The sequence below is a fragment of the Mya arenaria genome, chromosome 1, assembly GCF_026914265.1.
Source record: "Mya arenaria isolate MELC-2E11 chromosome 1, ASM2691426v1".
NCBI lineage: Eukaryota > Metazoa > Mollusca > Bivalvia > Myida > Myidae > Mya > Mya arenaria.
Genome location: NC_069122.1, coordinates 14,383,863 through 14,407,373, shown reverse-complemented (window position 1 = coordinate 14,407,373; position 23,511 = coordinate 14,383,863). Strand labels below are relative to the sequence as shown.

Genomic DNA, 23,511 nt, shown 5'->3' with positions numbered 1-23,511 from the left:
TCCTATTTTCTTATTTGTATTGGTATGCATGCTCAAATATGTGTTCATTTTAACATATGTACTTTTATTTCCAAGTCACAAGCTCATTGTTATTGTTATTTGATATCCCCAGTAAAAAAGTCAGTGGAATACCAGTGGAATACCACTGTATTCCAGTCGTTTACATAAAAACACTGGTATTCCAATGAAATACCACATAATACCAGTGGAATACAAATGCATTTCAGTGGTAAACATAATAACACTGGTATTCCACTGGTAACCAATAACCAGTAGTGGTATGCCACTGGTCAAATTTATTTCAGTTGTATACCAATGGATTTCCAGTGGACTGGATTAAGAAAATTAAAAAATAAATGAAATTAAATCAGGCTGTGCTAAATGTAAGATAAGATATAAGGGTTAGTTTGGATTCTGGTTACATTATTCATACATGCTATTCTGTGGGTCGATGGGGGACACAGTAGGCCCCTTGGTATTAGGGATGTACTCTGGTGATAGGCAAAGGGTGGCTGGCCCCTTTGAAGCTTGTGGGAAATATGCATTTTAATGTTCCAAGATTGCATTTAAACATAGCTTTTCTAGTTGATGCACCAGTCAGACAATTGTAACCACACCCACCAACACCCCCCCACCCTCGGGCTGGGGTACACCAAGGATTGAGAGGGGATGTTTTAACCTTTCTTGTTCATCAACTTTGTGTACAGATGGTCATGGATTTGTGGCTGTAGAAATATTCTTAACAAGGTGTTGAAAATCAAAAGAAGATTTTTTCATGAACCCAAACAACTGGTTCTAAAAAAAAATTGAATTGGTTAAGAAATAATTTTCTCATACAACTTCTGTTTTAGTGACCATGCTGTACATATATAATTGATAGGCATTCATAGTCGTTTATATGATGTTTAAACTTCACAATTGACTTACGTCTTGTTTAAGAAAATGTCGAGTCTTTGGTTTGCCTTGGTTTGCCATGACGTCAATGTGCCAAACAGTAGTTGTTAATCTCCACTATTAGACAGCGTGAAAATGACTGATAGCTGGTAAGATCATTAATCTATATAGCTGGTAAGATCATTAATCTATGTGATTTCTATCCTCTACAGCAATTCAAAGTCCATTAATTGTCTTTATTACTGAAAAAATTTGCACACACAACCGAATAACAACAATAAGCCGCCATTTTGAAATGAACCGGAAGTACACTTTGCAGACGATAATGGATGAAGCTTTCAATTTTTGAGTAGATAATTTGACCACTATGGCAAACTGGTGAGTTTTTACCTATCACTTTTAGATTATTTTTGAACTAAATTGGTTTTGACTCCTTACTAAATGTACAAAATTATTCAATGAAAATATTAAGTGACTGTTATTTCTTGAAACGTCAGTTTGAGTTTTTTTTAACTAATTTTGAATTTTCTTTTAACTAATTTAATTTCTTATAATTAAAAATTATGATTTTTTTTTACAAAAAAACAACACAAGCACTTATTGCAATTTCGCTTCATCGCTTTGAAAAGGTTTTACTTGTGTAATACTTTCAATTGATCGAAAAGAGACAATTAAAAGAAGTCGCGAAAATATGTGACATTTTAGAATTTATGATTTGTGACTGCATTCGTTTAATGTTCTTGGGTGATTGGGTGAAGAAATCATGTGTTACTCATAATTGTTTATGATATTCACTGAAATAATTTTCCATTTTAGACTCAATGGAGACAAGTAATACACAACCAGTCATGCAGTTAGTTAAAGTGAGGATGTCAACTTTCCCCGTTACCGGTACGGTACGCCTGACCCCTGATCACTTTGACACCGTACAGAGCCCCCATCCACCAACATGTCCTGTACAATTTCTGCAGGTGCTCACTTGTTTACGACACTAGGGTTATTGGTAAGGATTTTAGTTAAGATAATTTTAAAATTTATGAAGTTTTTTCTTGTCGACTCATGAAAGCGTCATAGTGGATTTCAATGGAACCATATATATATATTTGACAGAAGTGAGTGTAGCTGTTAATACAAAGTCGTACATTTATTTTTTTCCATGGAGGACCCATTTTCTCAAACATAGTCTTTCTTCTACGAGAACAATGCCCCTTAACTGTCATTGCCCCTTAACTGTCATAAGACTTGAGAACTTGACAGTAGATTGCAAATAGTTTACTTTTACTTTGAGGCTTATGTAAATCGGCCTGTACCTACAATTAATACAAACGATTTTTGTTTCAACTGCAAAGTAAAACTTCAATGTGAAACACTTGAAATCTCATCAATTCTATAATCCTCTAAGAGTTAAAATTTACAAAAGAAAGAAAGAAGACTTTATTTTAAACTTGCTTCTTATCATTAAAATCTAGATTCAATGTCATATGTTTTTCAGGGAAAACAGACTTTAAATAGAGGAAGGCAACTGCCATTTCAGAAAGAAAAGGGGTACATGGGCGATATGTATTACTGCACTGCAGTATAGAATCATATCATCTACCAACTCCATGTTAGTTGCTGTGGGCATCAACATTGATACAGATGCAATTTTGGAAACTGTTCAAAAATATGAGTTACACTATCTTAACTAAAGAAGAAGTAAAAACCGTTCCTGTATAGTGAAGGACTGGCTTACACTAACTAGATGCTAAAAAAGTTTGGCAAGTTGCTGTGATTAAATAAATTACTAACTTTTACATCAACCCTAAAGAAGAAGAACCATCATCATCTACAATGATTACATCATTTTGCAATGTGTATATACTCACATCAGAGTTATGTGCCATAAAAAGTGAAAGTGTTATAAATGGACATCTTCCTGATTCTAATGATTAGACTTGTTTTATTATAACTTCTTAAACAATTACAAAATTTAATGAATTAGTATTATAAATTAATGTGTGTTCAATTGCATTACTTAGTTTTTTTAATATCAAATGTTTTTGTTCTTTAAGATGCTGTTGATTAAGCTGACCTGGAAGTAAATATGTTGTAACATGTAATATGGATATTGTTTCAAATTAATATCACAGATTCTAGTGGTATTCCGATAAAAGTTTACCGCTGGTATTTCAGTGGAATTCCATTGGAATACCAGCGGTAAACTTTTAGTGGAATACCACCAAAACTTACCGCTGGTATTTCAGTGGAATTCCACTGGAATGCCAGCGGTAAACTTTTAGTGGAATACCACCAAAATTTACCGCTGGTATTTCAGTGGAGGTCCAGTGGAATACCAGCGGTAAATTTTGGTGGTATTCCACTAAAAAATTACCGCTGGTATTCCAGTGGAATTCCACTGAAATACCGGCGGTAAACTTTTAGTGGAATACCACCAAAGTTTACCGCTGGTATACCACTGAAATACCATTGGTATACCACCGGCATACCGCTGGTATTCCAGTGGTATTCCACTGACATTTTTACTGGGGATGTTATGTATGTTTGTTATTCATATCGGAAAATAGCTCATTGAGCTAATGTTTCTTGTTAACACATACCCTACTTTAAATAAAGATTCTTGTATCTTGTATCAAAACAAAAAATAGAAACAGTTTGGAATCAGTTGGAAAAGGCCTTGCGGACTATGAAATAGAGACAAAAATACACAAATACAAACACCATAGACCTTTAATCATACGCGCATCAAAACAACTTTACGGATAAATGATGAGATCACCATTTTGGAACGGTCAGTAAAACACGAATTAACTTAAATGCGGTCCTACTGGGGGTATAAGCTGGTTTGTGTGACCTTAACCTCACAACTGTCCCACCATAATGACTTTAAAATGTTATCTTACTGTATTTCCAAATAAGAGTGTCGATATATTCAATAATCGACCTCACCTTGCTCCATTTGGCGTGCTGGATCTCATGTTCAAGCCGCGCATATTCGATCTTGTCATAGAAGGAAGTCAAGATCTTCCAAATGATGATCAGCAAGAGCCCTACTCCGAGAATGCCAGCAAGGATTGGGAGGACGATAAACAAGGCATCGGCGGGATACGTACACACTGAAAAGAGATAAACAGAGCATAGGCGGGATACGTACACATTGATAAGAGATTAACGGAGCATTGGCGGTATACGTACACACTTAAAAAAGGTAGACAGAGCATTACCGGGATACGTACACATTGATAAGAGGCTAACGGAGCAATGGCGGGATACGTACACACTGCAAAGATGTAAAAAGAGCATTACCGGGATACGTACACATTGATAAGAGGCTAACCGAGTAATGGCGGGAGACGTACACATTGTAAAGAGGCAAACAGAGCTTTAGCGGGATATGTACACACTGAAAAGAGGTCAACAGAGCTTAAGCGGGATATGTACACACTGAAAAGAGGTCAACAGGGCTTTAGCGGGATATGTACACACTGAAAAGAGGTCAACAGAGCTTAAGCGGGATATGTACACTCTGAAAGGAGGTAAACAAAGCTTTAGCGGGATATGTATACACTGAAAAGAGGTCAACAGAGCTTTAGCGGGATATGTACACACTGAAAAGAGGTAAACATAGCTTTTAGCGGAATATGTACACACTGAAAAGAGGTAAACAGAGCTTAAGCGGGATATGTACACTCTGAAAAGAGGTAAACAGAGCTTAAGCGGGGTATGTACACACTGAAAAGACGTAAACAGAGCTTAAGCAGGATATGTACACATTGATAAGAGGTTAACGGAGCATTGGCGGGAGACGTACATTATGTAAAAAGGTTAAGGGAACTTTGGTGGGAGATGTAAACACTGATTAGAGGTAAACGTAGCATTGGCGGGATACGTACACACTGATTAGAGGGGAACTGGGCATTGGCGGGAGAGGAACACTGATTAGAGGTAAACGTAGCATTGACGGGAGACGTACACACTTAAAAGAGGTAACGGAGTATAGGCGGGGTACGTACACACTGAAAAAGGGTAAATGGAGCATTTGCGGGAGAGGTACACACTAAAAGTAGGGGAACGAAGTACTGGCTGGAGAGTTACACACTGAAAAGTGGTGAACGGAGAAATGGCGGGAGACGTACACACTGACTAGAGGTCAACGGAGCATTGGCGGGAGACGTGGCGCAATTTGTACACACTGATAAGAGTAAACGTAGCATTGGCGAGAGACTTACACATTGAAAAGAAGTGAATGGAGCATTGGCGGGATACGTACACACTAAAAGGAGGTAAACAGAAAATTTGGCGGGAGACGTATACACTGATAAGAGGGAAACGGAGCTTTGGGGTATGCTCCTTTAAAATAAACTATGGCCATTAAATCTAAATCGTGCCCCCTTCAACCTATAGTGACCCCTGTAACCATAAGTGTGCTCCTTTATCCTATATTGTGTTCCTTTGACCTAAAGTGTGCTCCTTCCTTTAACCTATATTGTGTTCCTTTGACCTGTAGTGTGCCTTCTTAACGTAAAATGTGCCCATTTAACATAAAGTGTGCTCCTTTATTCTATAGAGTGCCTGTTTAACCAATAATGTGATCGTTTTACTCGTTTAAGTGTGCCCCTTTTACCTATAGTGTGCCCCTTTAACATAAAGTGTGCCCCTTGAACCGATAGTGTGCCCCTTTAGCATAAAGTGTGCCCCTTTAACCTTATGTGTGCTCCTATAACCAAAAGTGTGCTCATTTAATCTATAGTGTGCCCCTTTTTTAACATACAGTGTGCTCCTTTAACCTTATGTGTGCCCCTTTAACCTATAGTCTGCTCCTTTGACCTATAGTGCCCCCCTTTAACCGATTGTGTGCTCCTTTAACCTAAAGTGTGCCCCTTTAACCTACAGTGTGCCTCTTTAACCTATATTGTGCTCATTTAACCTATGTTGTGCTCCTTTGACCTAACATGTGCTCTTTTCACCTATATGGTGCCCCTTTAACCTATAGTGTACCCCTTTAACAGATTGTGTGCTCCTTTGACTTATAATGTGCCCATTTAACCTAAAGTGTGCTCATTTGACCTATGGTGTACCCCTTTACCTAATAGTGTGCTCCTTTGACCTATAATGTGCCGATTTAACCTAAAGCGTGCTCCTTTGACCTATAGTGTGCCCATTTAAGCAACAGTGTGCTCATTTGACCTATGGTGTACCCCTTTAACCAATAGTGTGCTCCTTTGACCTATAATGTGCCCATTTAAGATAAAGTGTGCTCATTTGACCTATGGTGTACCCCTTTAACTAATAGTGTGCTCCTTTGACCTATAATGTACCCATTTAACCTAAAGTGTGCTCATTTGACCTATGGTGTACCACTTTAACCAAAAGTGTGCTTCATTGACCTATAATGTACCCATTTAACCTAAAGTGTGCTCCTTTGACCTATAGTGTGCCCATTTAACCAAAAGTGTGCTCCATTGACCTATGATGTGCCCATTTAACCTAAAGTGTGCTCATTTGACCTATGGTATTCCCCTTTAACCAATAGTGTGCTCCATTGACCTATAATGTACCCATTTAACCTAAAGTGTGCCCCTTTAACCTATATTGTTCTCCTTTGATCTTTTATGTGCCCATTTAACATAAAGTGTGCTCATTTGACCTATATTGTCCCCCTTTAACCTATATTGTGCCCCTTTAACCTATAATGTGCCCCTTTAACCTATAGTGTGCCCCTTTAACCTATAATGTCCCCCTTTAACCTATAGTGTGCCCCTTTAACCTATAGTGTGCTTCTTTAACCTATATTGTGCCTTTTAAGCCTAGAATGTGATCGTTTAACTCGTTTAAGTTTGCCCCTTTAACCCATAGTGTGCTCCTTTAACCTATATTGTGCCTTTTTAGCCTAGAATGTGATCGTTTAACTCGTTTAAGTTTGCCCCTGTAACCCGTAGTGTGCTCCTTTAACCTATATTGTGCCTTTTTAACCTAGAATGTGATCGTTTAACTCGTTAAAGTGTGCCCCTTTAACCTATATTGTGCCCCTTTAAACTATATTGTGCCCCTTTAACCTAAAGTGTGCCCCTTTAATCTATATTGTGCCCCTTTAACCTATATTGTGCCCCTTTAACCTAAAGTGTGCCCCTTTAACCTAAAGTGTGCCCCTTTAATCTATAGTGTGCTCCTTTAACATTGAGTGTGTCCCTTTAACCTATAGTGTGCTCCAGTAACCTATTTTTGGCCTTTTTAACCTATACTGTACCCATTCAACCTTTTGTGTGAACAACACCTTTAACATAAAGTGTGATTTTAACCTAAAGTGTGCTACTATCACCTAAAGTGTGCTCCTTTAACCTATAGAGTGTCCCTTTAACATAAAGTGTGCTCCTTTAACCTATAGTGTGCCTTCTTAACCTTTAGTTTGCTACTTTAACTTTTACAGTGTCCCTTTAACCTAAAATGTGCCTTTTCAACCTATAACGTGCTCCTTTAACTTGTACAGTGCCCCTTTTATGTTTAGTTTGCCTTTCAAAACTATAGTATGCTGTTTTAACCTATGATATTCCCTTTAACATAAAGAGTGCCCCTTTAACCTATATTGCGCCCCGTTTACCTATAATGGGCTCATTCAACATATATTGTGCTTCTTTAACCTATAGTGTGCCCTTTAACCTATAGTGTGCCCTTTAACCTATAGTGTACGCTTTAACCTATAGTGTTCTCTTCAAACTATAGTGTACACATTAACCTAAAACGCGCCTCTTTAACTTAAAGTGTACCATTTTAACCTAAAGTGTGTCCCTTTAACCTGAACTGTGGATCGGATACCTATAGTTTGCCTCTTGAACCTATAGTTTACCCCTTTAACCTGTATTACCTCTTATCAGTGTGAACGTATCCGCCAATGCCCCGTCTACCTCTTATTAGTGGGTACTATCCCACCACTGCCCTAACTATCTTTTAATAGTGGGTACCATTCCGCCACTGCCCCATCTACCTTTTATCAGTGGGTACTATCCCACCACTGCACCATCTACCTTTTATCAGTGGGAACTATTACGCCACTGCCCAATCTACCTCTAATCAGTGGATACTATCCCGCCACTGCCCAATCTACCTCTAATCAGTGGATACTATCCCGCCACTGCCCCATCTACCTCGAATCAGTGGGTACTATCCCACCACTGCCCCATCTACCTCGAATCAGTGGGTACTATCCCACCACTGCACCATCTACCTTTTATCAGTGGGAACTATCCCACCACTGCACCATCTACCTCTAATCAGTGGATACTATCCCACCACTGCACCATCTACCTTTTATCAGTGGGTACTATCCCACCACTGCACCATCTACCTTTTATCAGTGGGAACTATTACGCCACTGCCCAATCTACCTCTAATCAGTGGATACTATCCCGCCACTGCCCAATCTACCTTTAATCAGTGTGTACTATCCCGCCACTGCCCCATCTACCTCGAATCAGTGGGTACTATCCCACCACTGCACCATCTACCTTTTATCAGTGGGAACTATTACGCCACTGCCCAATCTACCTCTAATCAGTGGATACTATCCCGCCACTGCCCAATCTACCTCTAATCAGTGGGTACTATCTCGCCACTGTCCCATCTACCTCGAATCAGTGGGTACTATCTCGCCACTGCCCCATCTACCTCGAATCAGTGGATACTATCCCGCCACTGCCCAATCTACCTTTAATCAGTGTGTACTATCTCGCCACTGCCCCATCTACCTCTAATCAGTGGGTACTATCCCGCCACTGCCCATTCTACCTTGAATCAGTGGGTACTATCTCGCCACTGCCCCATCTACCTCTAATCAGTGGGTACCATCCCGCCACTGCCCCATCTACCTTTTATCAGTGGGTACTATCTCGCCACTGTCCCATCTACCTTTTATCAGTGGGTACTATCCCGCCACTGCCCCGTTTACCTCTAATCAGTGGGTACTATCCCGCCACTGATCCGTCTACCTCTAATCAGTCGGTACTATCCCGCCACTGCCCCGTCTACCTCTAATCAGTGGGTACTATCCCGCCACTGCCCCGTTTACCACTCATCAGTGTGTACGAATAGGTTAAAAGGGCACACTATAGGTTAAAGAGGCACAATTTAGATTAAAGGGACAAAGTACAGTTTAAACGGGCATACTAACAGTGCTCACTATTGGCTAGAGTGGCATTATATTGGTTAAAGGGCACACTTAATGTAAAAGTGGCACATTTTAAGTTCAATAGGCATACTTTAGGTTAAAGGGGAAACCTATGGGTCAAAGTGGCATACTGTAGCTCAAAGGGCGCACTTTAGGTTAAAGGGGCAACCTATGGGTCAAAGGGGCATACTATAGCTTAAACGGCATTCTTTAGTTCAAAGGGGCACAATTATAGGTTAATGGAACACATTAAGGTTTAAGGGGAAAACTATATCTTAAAGGGGTACACTATGGGTTAAAGGGGCATACTAAAGATTAAAGGGCACATTTTAGGTTAAACTTTCACACAATAGGTTGAATGGGTACAATATAGGTTAAAAAGGCACACTATAGGTTAAAGGGACATACTATATCTTAAAAGGGTAGAGAATAGGTTAAAGGGTCCAATATAGGTTTAAAAGGCACACTATACATTAAAGGAATACATTTAGGGTTAAAGGCTATAATATAGATTAAAGGGGCACACTACAGGTTAAAGGGACATTCTATATCTTAAAGAGCTAGAGCAAAAGTTTAAGGGGCCCAATATAGGTTAAAGGGGCACACTATAGGTAAAAGGAGCCATGTAGGCTAAAAGGGTACACTTTAGGTCAAAGCGGCCCAATATAGGATATAAGGCGAATTTTAGGTTAAAGAGGCCCAATATAGGTTAAAAGGGCACACTATAAGTTAAAGGGGATTACTATATGTTTAAGTTCACACTTTACGTTAAAAAGGACACAATATAGGTTAAAACGCACACTATATGTTAAAGGGACGCAGTATAGGTTAAAGGGACACTCTATAGGTACGAGGTGAACTCTTTAAGTTAAATTGGCATAAGAGGTTAAAAGGGAAAATTAGTTTTAATAATTAAAATCAAATGAGTTAAACATAATATGTCTCGTCTCGTGTGACAGTGCTATAAACACTGGGTAGCTCTAATCAGGGTAACATTGTGTTTGTGCACTTTGCTCCAAATTGACTAATAATCTAATCGGAACACTCGCCGAATGTGCACTGCACTCGTGCGAGTATAGATAAGCTAGCACACACACACACACTCACGCACGCACGCACGCACGCACGCACGCACGCCAGCACGCACGTTCGCAAGCACGCACACATACACACACACACACCGACCTTTTATTAATACACACAAAACAAAGATATATAAGGTCACTTACCTTTCTGGTTGGCGATGTTGAGCCGGACAGTATCGTTTGAACACTCCACTAAGTAGTTGCGTATACATTCCTTCGACTCAATGAAGCCACAGGGATCGGAATCTTAAATCAGAAGGAGATAAGGGTTTAGCGTGATACGCATGCGTCAGCTCAATTTGCTTTCAGTCTGTTAATTAAGGACTTGGGAAATACAACATTTTCCCCGGCGCTAGTTGGCATTAGATCAAAGAACGGACTTAAAAACACCCCGTTTATTTCAAGGCTCACTTTCAACATTTGTTTTGAAATTTTAGTTCGTACAAATCAAACGTCACTGTGTAAAGGGCTGTGCTACAATTTGAACGTCGTCAGCTCCGAAATGACGTAAGATTTGCATATAATTTGAGGCTCTTTATTACAAACGGTACATATTATAAAGTGTCGTTTTATATTTTTTCAAAGCATTTGATAAAAGGAAAATATGTTTGTTAAGTAAACGATCGTTATCAATTTCACTTTGAGAACAACAACAATTAATGTAAAACCTTTGGTGCTCACTCGGAGAAATTCATTGCGATCTGACAACAACAACAATAACAACAGCAGCAGCAGCAACAACAACAACAACAACAGCAGCAACAACAAAAGCAACAACACCATCAACAATAACAACACTAACCACAACAACAACAACAAAAACAACAGCAGCAGCAGTAACAACAACAAAAACAATAACAACAGCAACAACAAAAACAACAGTAGCAGCAACAACAACAACAACAACACTTACCTTTTTGCGTAGACGATCAAAATATCGCATCAGCAAATGATTGCCACAATTTATATAGTCACGCGCTATTATCGTCTAAATCATGAAATCACAAGGATGAGATGACATTATGTTATAACCTACCATTGAATTTGTTGACCATTGTGACTAGAAGATTCGTGCACTTTAACTGACACGCGAGCGGAATAGCTGTCTCGTTGATCATGGCTGTCTGCTTTTCATTTTCTACGATACACTTGACACAGTCTCTGTACCGGCATTTGCTACACCTTTCACATTTCTGAATTGACCAATCATCAGTTAAAATAATAATAAATAATATACTTACTGAAAATATAAAAATGTTATTGACATAAAAATGAACCCCTTTGACTCGACTTCCCATGGACATCGAACCACGGAAAATTCGACTCAAGCGGAGTTGCTATCCAGTTCGAGCCAACGAGGAATTCGAGCAAAGCAAGTTCGAGCCAACGAAGTTTGACTGTACTAAGTTTGACAAATGACTTTATTTATTGCCTTCAATTTAAAGAAATCTATCTTTTATATCCAGTTCGAGCCAACGAGGAATTTGAGCAAAGCGAGTTCGAGCCAACCAAGTTTGACTTTACTTAGTTTGACAAATGACATTATTTATTGAGGTTAACTCAGTAAGCTACGTAATCAAACTTAATTACTTTATGGCCTTCATAAACAATATAACAGCAATGCAAACAAACGGAGAAAACACATCCGCGTTTTCTTTTTTGAGCCCGTATGTATTTTGTCACTTACAGGACACTCTCCGCACGTTGGTCCCTCATAATCGGGTTCGCATTCACACTTTCCGCACTTACACGTTCCATGGCCATTACACTCCATCTGAAAAAATAACTCTAAAAATATCACACACAAAATAAAATTATTATGCAAAATACTTCTCCTTTACACCGTCAATATGTGTATACAATTTCAAGTCAAAACCATTTGAAGTTAAGGGGAAAAAAGTAAACCAGTGCAGGTGTCCGAGGCCGGACGTACGGACGGGACAAAGTGATTCCTATAAACCCTTAACCACCAAGTTATGGAGATTCAATACTAATTATAGCCGTACCCCTGTTTCCGGATGTTTACAATTGCGTTTCGGAGGGCATTCACAGTGTTGACCATCATAATCCTCCTTACATAGACATCTTCCGCAAGTACATTGCCCTTGATCTGAAATGTGTTTCATTTAAAGGTTAAACTCCAGGTCCTTTGATTAGAATGTTAAAATAAATGGCCAACTGAGTGAATGATTTAATGAGGAATGTCTAATGATAAGGACATAAATACTATTGATTATGGACCCTGACTAAAATAGTTTAACAAAAAGGGCATTTTTCTGCCAAAAAACAATTCCAAAGTCCTTAAATCGGTAATGATGCGGGAAAACGAAATAAATTTTATTATGATGGATGAATACTGCCATTTCAAGTGTCCGCGTTTTAATGGCGAAAATGCAAATATCTGAAAAAAGCTTATCCGCGAAAAGGTAGAAAAGACGACAAAATTTTTTTTTCAATTTCGATACGTCGCCTCAAAGTTTGAAAAAGCAATGAAATAATACGTTTTTATAACGTCATGTGCATGTCAACCAGAAGGCAAACAAACAACAGTTATTTTGATTGCGTAAATTTGTGTTGAAAAGGGCGAAAAACCGCGGCGCCGCAATAAATATTTAATTTTTGTCGCCCTCGATTTTGCGTGTGTTCGTATTAGCGTATATTTTCCTCTTCACACGGGGTGGATTTTCACAATGACCCATTTGAGTATCTATGAATTCTTGCATTTCGCAGCAAAAAAGCGAATTAATGAAAATAGCCACCAAAGATAGAATTTGAGTATGTTTGAATATATAATTTTGCGTTGCGAAGAGAGGGAAATCGACCACCAAATGTAGAAGTTCTATAACATAATACTACACAGATGTGCAGATATTACACATTTAAGCCTAACTCGTGGTCGAGTAGGCGTGGCTTATCATGTATATAAGAAATACTATGTTCGTCGTTTTAATTAATGTTTTATCACTTCGAATTGCTTGTGCAAGGTCAAGTTCGATGAATGTTTTACGCAAGTGTATTTTCGCAGAAAATAGTGATTTGATTAAATTTTTGATTTGATTAACTGAAGTTCTGATGGAGATAAAAATCCCGTATGGAACTTCTTTTTAATTGTCTCCACATTGTAATTGCCTCCCTTGTTAAAGACTTTCGTCTGTAGAATTATGGAAACATTTTCTTGAGGTAATATTTAGAACGCTAATTAATTATTTCTCGCTTCAAATGTCACCATAAAACAGTTATCACGCACCTTTCAAGAAATAATGCTTCACTCTCCTTAGAACTATTTAACGACCGATTTGAACATTATCTGAATTGCTGCGCGCATATCCATGACAACCCCGAATTATCGCATATCCATGCGCAATTATTTTTACTAAGCACAAAAGAGTTCCAGCAAAAAATATATTTTACTTAATTTTATTTAACTGAGGTGGGAGAAAAAGCATCTACCATAGCCGCTCGTGTAAGATAGGTTCATCCCGACCCTCGCGCAGGGTGTTTTGCGGAAACTCGGTAAACCTCGTTTCCGCAAAACACCCTACGCTCAGGTCGGGATGAACCTATCTTACACTCTCGGCCACGGAAGATACTTATACTCCCCCTATGTGTTGCTGGGTGTCTCAATGATGCTGGTGTTTCGTGTGTGTATTGATATTGACTTGAACAAAGTAGTGTCATATTCTAGCCTTGTTGTCTTACTCTCCCTTTAATGATGCACTCTTACTCCCAGATAAGATTTACCACAATTAATAATATTGTTTTAATGTCGGAAACAATGGTTCTTATGAACGATACCGAGTTTATTTGAAAGAAATGAGAATAAAACATTGTATTTCTACCTTATGAGACTATAGTAGATTACAGTAAATCTTTTAGCATTCACCAATCATTTAATATTTTTGCGCTTTCTGCTATTAAATACACGGTTACAATCTTGTTATCAGTAATTAATATTTCCATAAATGCATTATTTAGTAAGTAGCTTTAGTTAAAGGTTTATCTGTCAAAATTGATGTTTGTTATACATGTGTATGTGTTGATTTTGAATATGTGGTCACTTTAAAGTTGCACTCTTACAGATTATCATTTGAATGAGCCAGTTTTTTTGCGTTAATATCTAAAAACTAGTAATATAGGAGTGCAGACAAATATTAGATCGCAGTGTTTCATATTTCCGTTCGGAAATTAATGTTTTATGGCTAAAAGCGTTACTAGCCCTTTAAGAAAAAATACATAAAACTTGGTTTTTTGAAAGTACATATGAAAACTTGATTTTTAGTCAGCAGTTTTATATCACTGGTTTCGATGTATTTTCGCAAAAATTGGCTCTTTCCAAGGCACAAAAATAAAAAAGGCAAATGTTCAATCTGTGAGAGCTCAGCTTGAAGACCAAAAAATGGAGCATAAAGGGAAAACACATCTAGTTTTCAGAGCTGATGGTATTGACCGGAAAAAAGTAGTAAAAATCGTAAGCCAATGGCTAAATCACGATGTACCACAATTTATACAATAGTTTTAATTTACCGAAAAGGATGAATAGATATCGAAAGCAATGCTTCTTATGAAAGATGCTGTGTTTAATTTGAAAGAAAGATGCAGAAAACACGATAGTTGATCACTGTTAATCTTTTAGCACCCACCAGTCATTTAATGTTTGTGAGTTTTCAGCTATTAAATATACGGTTACAATCGTGTTGCCAATTATTTTACATAAATGCATATTTAGTAAGTAGTTAAAGGTTTATCACTCAAAATGTACGTGTGTTTTACATGTGTATGTATTGATTTTAAATACGAATGCCTCTTTAACACTTACTGCTGCATTTCTCCGTGCTTCCTGGCTTGATGCACATGTTGTTGTTACATTCACAATACGGACCTAAGTAGTTCCTCAGGCACACACACTGGCCACATTTACATGTACCTTGGTCCTCGCAAACTTTTGTACCATTGTCCCTTGAAAAAATGCAGAGAAAACATATTAATATCTAATAATTATTTTTTTCATAATTTATTTTATTTTTTTAGATTTTTTTATGTTTTGATGCGTTTTGTTTATAATGCTTTATTGTCTCTATGACATATTTTTACCTTAGCTTAAAGCTGCACTCTCACAGATTTACCGTTTTTACAACTTTATTATTTTATGTCTTCGAATGAGAAAATTGTTGCGTAAATCTGCAAACCAGTGGTAAAAGACAGCGGACAAAAGATCAGATCGCAGATGTTCATATTTCCGTTCGAAAAATAATGTTTTATGGCTAAAAGCGTTACTTACGGTTAAAGAAAAATGCATTAAACATAAATTTTTGAACTTAAATAAAAAAAAAATGCGATCTACTTTTTTTTGTCACCAGTCTTATATCACTGGTTTTGCATACATTGACTTGTTCTAAGTCAAAAATCATAAAGTTATCAAAACTTTCAATCTGTGAGAGTGAAGCTTTAAAAAAAACCAGTAAATACTGTCTATGATTCTGTGCGTTTACATATCTTATTTGAGCTAAAGATTAATGTTATGTCTGCTTGTGCATGGCCAATCTATACACGTTTGATACATTAAGAGACCTGAAGTAATATCTTAATAATTTAGAAAGGTTCATTTGCTACGCTCACATCGCCCATTCTTAATCATAAATGGTTTACTTCATGTCATCAAACTGTTCCATAATATAAGATGTAGATGTGATTTTATGATTCAAGTCATGTTTGATTTTTTTTCTTTTATGTAGATATAAATGCAGGATGATTTTTTTCAGTGTAAGATCGTAATATATTTTAACGAAAGAGCACCGGAAGCTACATTTCACGAGCGGTATAGCCACGAGTGAATATTTAGTTTTGGTGTTGTTCACGAGATGAAATATAATGCGATCTTACACTGAAAACAAAACAAACTTGTCTCTTTATTATATGCCTTAAAAGGATTTTTAAATGACAGTTTAATGTAGCTTTACAGAAAAGCGCACCAAATTGTGTGCAAACGTAACTTTATTTTGAAAATTGTGTCGAAGCTCTATGCACGGTAACGTTTAATTTGGAAATGAACGCCGGCTTAAATTTCAAAACAGTGAAAAATATGCAAATGCTATTTCAATGTTTGAAACAGTGAAATATCAATTTTATTTCACTGATAAATCTCTATACACCACAGAAAGCATAAAACAAATATAGTTACTTTCTACATTTCGCCTCTTGCTGTACAGTATCCCCTTCCTTATTGTCACATTGACAGTACTCGCCGCTTCGTCCCGGTCTACACTTACAAACCCCGCATTCGTAAGTCCCGTTACCTTGGGTACATTTTTCTTGGTCCAGCTCCTAAATTTCACGAAAATGTATCATTATCATACATCTGCATTTCAAGGCCGTAGGTCCAGCTCCTAAATTTCACGAAAATGTATCTTAAAATGCATTCATTTACATACATTTAGATGGCAAAACTCGTGACTCAAGAAAATATATCTTAAAATGCATTCATTTACATACATTTAGATGACAAAACTCGTGACTCAAGAAAATATATCTTAAAATGCATTCATTTACATACATTTAGATGGCAAAACTCGTGACTCAAGAAAATATATCTTAAAATGCATTCATTTACATACATATAGATGGCAAAACTCGTGACTCAAGAAAATATATCTTAAAATGCATTCATTTACATACATTTAGATGGCAAAACTCGTGACTCAAGAAAATATATCTTAAAATGCATTCATTTACATACATTTAGATGGCAAAACTCGTGACTCAAGAAAATATATCTTAAAATGCATTCATTTACATACATTTAGATGGCAAAACTCGTGACTCAAGAAAATTTATCTTAAAATGTATTCATTTACATACATTTAGATGGCAAAACTCGTGACTTAAGAAAATATATCTTAAAATGCATTCATTTACATACATTTAGATGGCAAAACTCGTGACTCAAGAAAATATATCTCAAAATGCATTCATTTACATACATTTAGATGGCAAAACTCGTGACTCAAGAAAATATATCTTAAAATGCATTCATTTACATACATTTAGATGGCAAAACTCGTGACTCAAGAAAATTTATCTTAAAATGTATTCATTTACATACATTTAGATGGCAAAACTCGTGACTTAAGAAAATATATCTTAAAATGCATTGATTTACATACATTTAGATGGCAAAACTCGTGACTTAAGAAAATATATCTTAAAATGCATTAATTACATTTAGATGGCAAAACTCGTGACTCAAGAAACTATATCTTAAAATGTAATCATTTACATACATTTAGATGGCAAAACTCGTGGATTAAGAAAATATATCTTAAAATGTATTCATTTACATACACTTAGATGGCAAAACTCGTGGATTAAGAAACCATATCTCAAAATGTATTCATTTACATACATTTAGATGGCAAAACTCGTGACTTAAGAAACTATATCTCAAAATGTTTTCATTTACATACATTTAGATGGCAAAACTCGTGACTTAAGAAACTATATCTCAAAATGTTTTCATTTACATACATTTAGATGGTAAAACTCGTGACTTAAGACCATGTATCTTAAAATGTATTCATTTACATATATCTACATTTCAAGACCCGTAACTGATGTTGGCAAAACTCGTGACTCAAAAAAATGTATCTCAAAATGAACGCAATTGGGCGAAGGACTCCACGCGTACTTTGACCAGCACAATTGCGTTCATATCCCCGATAATGACATCAACCCCGCAATGCATTCCTTATATTTACACCAATAGTTCATTATTTTGTTAAAAAGCATACTTCATTTCATTTCGGATTACTTTTCAGTAATCCTTTCTGACCCATTCTGTAAATAGGACGACCCGACTGCTACCGGAAACATTTTTTTTTCAATTGACGTCACAATAACGCGAGAAAAGATCAACCACTTGAAATCACTTTTAAACGTAAAATTGAAACTCTTTGGGCAACAAAACGTTTAAAATATAATAACTTAGCACTTTCTAAAATGGTGATTTATATTTTACGGGACCTGCTAACACAATACAAACAATAACAAGATCAATAATTTTCATGTATATTGTTATGCGATGAATTGCGATCCGAACATATCCGAAGATGTTGCGTTCATCGATTGATGAACGCAATTGACGAAAGGCAGTTCATTTAAGGAATGGAAGTTGAGGTGTAAATATTTACATATAACTACATTTCAAGAGCCGTAATTGATGTTGGCAAAACTCGTGACTCAAAAAATGTATCTCAAAATGTATTTATCTACATACACTTACATGGCAAAACTCGTGTTAAATGTATTCATTTGCGTATATCTACATTTCATGAGCAGGGAATGTCATTGGCAAAACTCGTGACCCAATAAAAAAAATCTTAAAATGTATTCATTAACATATATCTACAGTTCAAACACTTAACTGTCGAAAAGCATTTTAGTCAACTCGCAGTGTTAACCTCTTTCAAAAAAATAATCCATGGGTCTGGGTCAATTTCATCACCGATGTTAATCTGTCGGGCTCTGTGTCTACGTTGTTTCGTTGTATATGTTGTATACCAACGCTATTTTTAAGCTTACAGGGACTAAGTGGAAAGATATATCCAGTGAATTTCTAATTGAAAATAATGCGCAAAACAGCAAAGAATTAAAAAGTCGTAAGCGATGTGATATATCAGTAACAGTGTGTGTATACCACGTGATAAATTACGTCATACATGCTACATCAGAAGGCAACATTTTGTTTAAAATGAACCCTAAATCAAAGATAACTTTTCTATTACAAAACCATTTTAAATGAAACAAAGGACAGTCTACGGCGCTTAAAGAGTCCCGCCTTCGATTTATGACCGGAGTTTGATAAGGTGATTAGTTTTCATCAAACACGACAAACCTTTTTCCAAAATATTGTTTTGACAGTGCTACGTCAGACGCGTAAGCGGCGTAGACTGCGCTATGTTTCATTAAAATGGTGGGAAAATAGGAAAGTTATCTTTGTTCAAAGTCTTCATTCGAAGCAAAATATTTCCTTCCGACGTAGCATTTAGTACGCAATTTATCACGTGGTATACACACACTGAGTAAGTTAGATTAAATGCGTTGTACAAAACCATATAAATTTTAAGCATGTTTTTGACGTGTTTTTTTTTTCTTGCAATTGTATCATCTGGTGTCTAGTCCCTTTAAGACTTTTACATAAAATTATTTTTAAGATTGTCAAGTTTTTTTTTTCTTATTTAGCAAAATAAAAATTGAGTAAGCAATTTGGCTTAATAAAATTAGCTTCTTAAGTCTTCTAGGCTTGAGATCATTCGAGAAATTGAGGCCCATTGTCCATCTATGGTCTTACAACCACGATGCTTAGGATACCTTATTAAATCGCTTCCATAAATATTTCTTATCCGCCGACAATGTCAAATTCAATGCAATTCAACATCATTTCCAATGTTTAATTTCATTTTTAAATACTTAAAGCTGCACTCTCACAGATATACCGTTTTGACAACTTCTATTATTATTATTTTTCAACTAGACAATTTTTGCGAAAACTTATGGAAACCAGTTTAATAAGAATGATGAAAAAGAATTAGATCGCAAATTGTTATATTTAAGAACAAAAAACGATGTTTAATGTTTTTTTCTTAAACCGTTTTTAATGGTTTAAGCCATATAACATTAATTTTTGAACAGAAATATGAAAATCTGCGATCTGATCTTTTGCCAGCAATCTTTTATCATTGGTTTGCAGATATTAACGCAAAAATTTGCTCTTTCCAAAACAAAAAATAAGAAAGTTGTGAAAACGATATATCTGTGAGAATGCAGCATTAAGTAAAGAAAAGAAAATTAATACGCAAGAAAACAAGAAAATCTGACCTCAGATTGTTCGCAGTTACAATCACATTTGTAGGTAACGTCGACCTCGAGTGATTCCTGAAGGCCAGCCAGAACTACCTTGAAAGTCTTCTTCCAATTCTTGTCTGCTGTACAAGTCTTCAGCGTCATTCTTAGATTGAACAACACCTGTAAAGAACACTTATACCGTGATGGACCGGTATTCATGATGTTTTTCTTTGATATAATAGCATAATTATTTCTTAATTTGAACAACACCTGTAAAGAACACTTATACCGTGATGGACCGGTATTCATGATGTTTTTCTTTGATATAATAACATAATTATTTCTTAATTTGAACAACACCTGTAAAGAACACTTATACCGTGATGGACCGGTATTCATGATGTTTTTCTTTGATTTAATAACATAATTATTTCTTAATTTGAACAACAACTGTAAAGAACACTTATACCATGATGGACCGGTATTCATGATGTTTTTCTTTGATATAATAACATAATTATTTCTTAATTTGAACAACACCTGTAAAGAACACTTATACCGTGATGGACCGGTATACATGATGTTTTTCTTTGATATAATAACATAATTATTTCTTAATTTGAACAACACCTGTAAAGAACACTTATACCATGATGGACCGGTATTCATGATGTTTTTCTTTGATATAATAACATAATTATTTCTGAAAACATTTATTTTTAGTGACATTTTTGAAAATAAATCGTTAAACTTTATGGTTTACCATTCAAAATCGAAGTTGTACATATTAAATTAAGAACATTTTTCGTTTTTGAGATATATCTTTAATGTACAGTGGATGTACTCCGACACACAACTATTTTCAATATGTTATGCGGGTTTACTCAGCTTAAAATGTATTTTCAATGCGTTCAGTGGGTGTGTACTGTGGCTGTGTACTGTGGCTGTGTACTGTTGCTGTACTCCGACACAAATTTATTTTCAATGTGTACTGTGGATGTGTACTGTGGATGTGTACCGTGGATGAACTCCGACACAAATATATTTTCAATGTGTACTGTGGATGTGTACTGTGGATGTGCACCGTGTATGAACTCCGACACAAGTCTATTTTCAATGTGTACAGTGGATGTATACTATGGATGTGTACTGTGGATGAACTCCGACACAAATCTATTTTCAATGTGTACTATGGATGTGTACTGTGGATGTACTCCGACACAAATCTATTTTCAATGTGTACTGTGCATGTGAATTGTGGATGTGTACTGTGGATGTTCCGACACAAATCTATTTTTAATGTGTACAGTGGATGTGTACTGTGGATGTGTTATGTGGATGAACTCCGACACAAATCTATTTTCAATGTTTACAGTGAATGTGTACTGTGGATGTGTGCTGTGGATGAGAACTGTGGATGAACTCCGACACAAATCTATTTTCAATTTTATTATTCACATGAAACATGATTAGGCTTGACACATTTTGGCCGCATGAAGCATGGCTAGGTTTGACACACTGGGGCCGCATGAAGCATGATTAGGTTTGACACATTTTATTCGCATAAAGCATGATTAGGTTTAACACATTTTATCCGCATAAAGCATGTCAAAGTGTGACGAAATTTGGCCGCATGATTTTGTTTGACTTATTTAAGACATAATGAAGCTTTATTAAGTTTGACCAATTTTGACCGCATGAAGCATGATTATGTTTGACACATTTGAGCCGCATGGAGCATGATTAGGTTTGACACATTTTAGTCGCATGAAGAACGATAAGGTTGGTCACATTTGAGCCGCATGAAGCATGATTATGTTTGACACATTTGAGCCGCATGGAGCATGATTAGGTTTGACACATATTAGCCGCATGAAGCATGGTAAGGTTTGACACATTTTAGCCGCATGAAGCATGATTATGTTTGACACATTTTAGCCGCATAAAGCATGATTTAGTTTGACACATTTTGTCCGCATGAAGCATGATTAGGTTTGACACATTTTGTCCGCATGAAGCATGATTAGGTTTGACACATTTTATCCACATGAAGCATGATTAGGTTTGACACATTTTGTCCGCATGAAGCATGATCAGTCAGACACATTGTACCCACATGAACCATTTTCAGGTGAGACACATTGTAGCCACTTGAAGCATGAAGAGGTATTTAGCAACACGAAACGTGATTAGGTCAGACACATTTTAGCCACATAAGGCATGATCAGGTTTGACACATTTCAGCATATGTTTGTAAAATAGGATTTTTTTTAAATTTTACGGTTCATGAAACAAAGAACATTGAATACAATTTCTGACAATCGTTTAGTAGTAAACCAATTACTTTATTATATTTTGCTTTGTTTCGTATGAGATACTGAACCTAAAATTAGAGTACACTTATAAAACTCCCATCATATCAATGTAGTCTATATAAATCACATTCCTTGAATCGATTTAAAAAGAAAGAAAAAAAGAAAGAAATAATACATGTTGATACATACCGTGTCGCCATCGTTGAGGTTTCTGCAGACCACACCTTCTCTTAAATCGTAGGTGTTCACCAAACTGAAAATAATAATAATAATAATAATTAAAACAATTGTGTCATTATGCACCAGTCAATTGTAACCTCACCCCCAAGGTCCGGGGGATAGCGGGGGAAAGGGCCATGTGTTTACCTTTCAGGTGGCCCCGCAGTGTAGAGTGAATGCGGTGGTTTTGTTTTCGCTCCGAAAATATCTGGGAAGGGGCCTTACCTAGGTATCCCAGGGTGCGGGGGCATTTGGCGAGGATTTTACCCAGGATTGGCTGGACCGATGGCCAAAGTCCCAGCTATTCACCTGACCTGGTGGCCGTGGTTACAATTGACTGGTGCATTATGCATAAGAGGGAAAACGTTCGAAGAAGTATTTCCTAGAAATAGTTGGTGATTACTTGCTGTTCACCAAATTTCTATGTTATAGATACAGTACGAGGTGTTCTTAAAAAGTGTCCTATTACAGACGTAAGAAGCCGTTTCGCTAGAACGAACACCAATTTTGACCGAGGCGAAGCTTAACATATACCACTGCGCTTACCACTGCATACTACTAGTATAACACTGTGCTACTGCGCTAACAACAGCAAATACCACTGCGCTTACCACTGCGCTACTGCGCTAACCACTCCATATACAAATACGCTTACCACTTCGCTACTGCGCTAACCACTGCATATGCCACTGCGCTTACCAATGCATTTACCACTGCGCTACTGCATTAACCACTCCATATACCACTGCGCTTACCACTGCGCAACGGCACTAACCACTCCATATACCACTGCGCTTACCACTGCGCTACTGCACTAACCACTCCATATACCACTGCGCTTACCACTGCGCTACTGCACTAACCACTCCATATACCACTGCGCTTACCACTGCGCAACGGCACTAACCACTCCATATACCACTTCGCTACTGCACTAACCACTTCATATACCACTGCACTAACCACTCTATATACCACTATGCTACTGCACTAACCACTCCAT

At 36.9% G+C, this 23,511-nt stretch overlaps 1 protein-coding gene across 1 annotated transcript in view; it reads right to left on the bottom strand.

Annotated features, from left to right (window-relative positions):
• Positions 1 to 23,511, bottom strand: part of LOC128231151 (integrin beta-1-like) — a 60,939-nt gene that overhangs the window by 4,299 nt on the left and 33,129 nt on the right. The window contains exons 14-22 of the mRNA XM_052943611.1: positions 22,479 to 22,542; positions 20,008 to 20,154; positions 16,316 to 16,458; positions 14,954 to 15,093; positions 12,144 to 12,247; positions 11,825 to 11,911; positions 11,174 to 11,330; positions 10,282 to 10,383; positions 3,841 to 4,007 (exon numbers count right to left, since the gene is read on the bottom strand). Coding sequence (XP_052799571.1) covers positions 3,841 to 4,007; positions 10,282 to 10,383; positions 11,174 to 11,330; positions 11,825 to 11,911; positions 12,144 to 12,247; positions 14,954 to 15,093; positions 16,316 to 16,458; positions 20,008 to 20,154; positions 22,479 to 22,542 — 1,111 coding nt within the window. The remainder of the gene's footprint in view (positions 1 to 3,840; positions 4,008 to 10,281; positions 10,384 to 11,173; positions 11,331 to 11,824; positions 11,912 to 12,143; positions 12,248 to 14,953; positions 15,094 to 16,315; positions 16,459 to 20,007; positions 20,155 to 22,478; positions 22,543 to 23,511) is intronic.